Source organism: Colobus angolensis, unplaced genomic scaffold (assembly GCF_000951035.1).
Source record: "Colobus angolensis palliatus isolate OR3802 unplaced genomic scaffold, Cang.pa_1.0 Scaffold75, whole genome shotgun sequence".
In the NCBI taxonomy this organism is placed as follows: Eukaryota; Metazoa; Chordata; class Mammalia; order Primates; family Cercopithecidae; genus Colobus; species Colobus angolensis.
In genome coordinates, this window is record NW_012121265.1 from 4,774,106 (window position 1) to 4,775,002 (window position 897).

An 897-nucleotide genomic window follows, 5' to 3' on the forward strand; every position below is an offset into this window, starting at 1 on the left:
CGCCGGGAGAGCAGCGCCGAAGCCGAGCCGCGAGGAGCGCACTCCGTGGCCCCGATGGAGCGGTACAAAGGTGAGGGCGCGGGTTCCTCGCGCGGCGCACATCCACTCCCTTTCGCCCAGCAACGCCGAGGGCAGGGCTAGGACTGGTCTCGCCAGGACTCGGGATAAGCAGAGCCCGCTGCCACCACTCAGCCCGGACCTGGGCCGAAGAGGGGGCGACAGCGGCGCCGCGGACTGGGCGGGTGGGCTCCTAGGTGACTGCCGCGGCCCGGAGCCCTTTGATCCTCCGGGGCGCGGAAGGAGGGGGTCGTCAGTGGGGGGCGTGGCGGGGCTTTTCACCTGTTGCAGGAGAGAGGGTGCGCCCGGCACCCCACTCCACCGTCAGTTCCGCCGCGCGGTAAAGATGCCTGGGGCCAAGGAAGCCCCGAAGAAGGTGGGAACCGTGCTGAGCTGCTGGGGGCAAAGGGGCGGGGTGTTGGGTCCTTTCTCCCGGTCGCCCGCTGGGCTAGGGGCTTCCTGCTCCCGGCAAAGCGTTTGGGCAGTGGAGTTGGCGCGCAGACCCTCCCCGGGCTAGTTCGGGGCTCCCCAAACGTCCTGCCGTTCGGGTCACCGTTTATCTCCAAGCCCTTCTCTGCTCCCCCACCCCAAGAAAGGAGGGATGCGAGGGTTGGGGGCCGAATGGAGCGCCCGGCAGGTGGAGCTCCTGGAGGCCTCCCAGCCCGAGGGCTTAACTCAGTGCGCAGCTGGGCGAGCTTTGGGTTTGGCTGGGGCCAGGATCTCCGCCAAACTCTGGTGGGCGGGCCGTCCCGGGTGCGCCCAGCGCCCAGCTTAGCACCCGCACTCGGAGCCTCGGAGCTGGTCTACACGTCTCGATTGCGGTTCTTTTGAAAAGGGAGT

At 68.9% G+C, this 897-nt stretch overlaps 1 protein-coding gene across 2 annotated transcripts in view; it reads left to right on the plus strand.

Moving 5' to 3' along the window:
- The first annotated feature begins 6 nt into the window (after positions 1 to 6).
- The window catches only part of AFAP1L2 (actin filament associated protein 1-like 2), a 112,117-nt gene continuing 111,226 nt past the window's right edge, over positions 7 to 897 (plus strand). Inside the window, exon 1 of one of the 2 annotated variants that reach the window (XM_011927838.1) lies at positions 7 to 70. In XM_011927838.1, coding sequence (XP_011783228.1) covers positions 55 to 70 — 16 coding nt within the window. In that variant the 5' untranslated portion in view covers positions 7 to 54. The remainder of the gene's footprint in view (positions 71 to 897) is intronic. The other variant, XM_011927837.1, reaches the window with a different exon arrangement.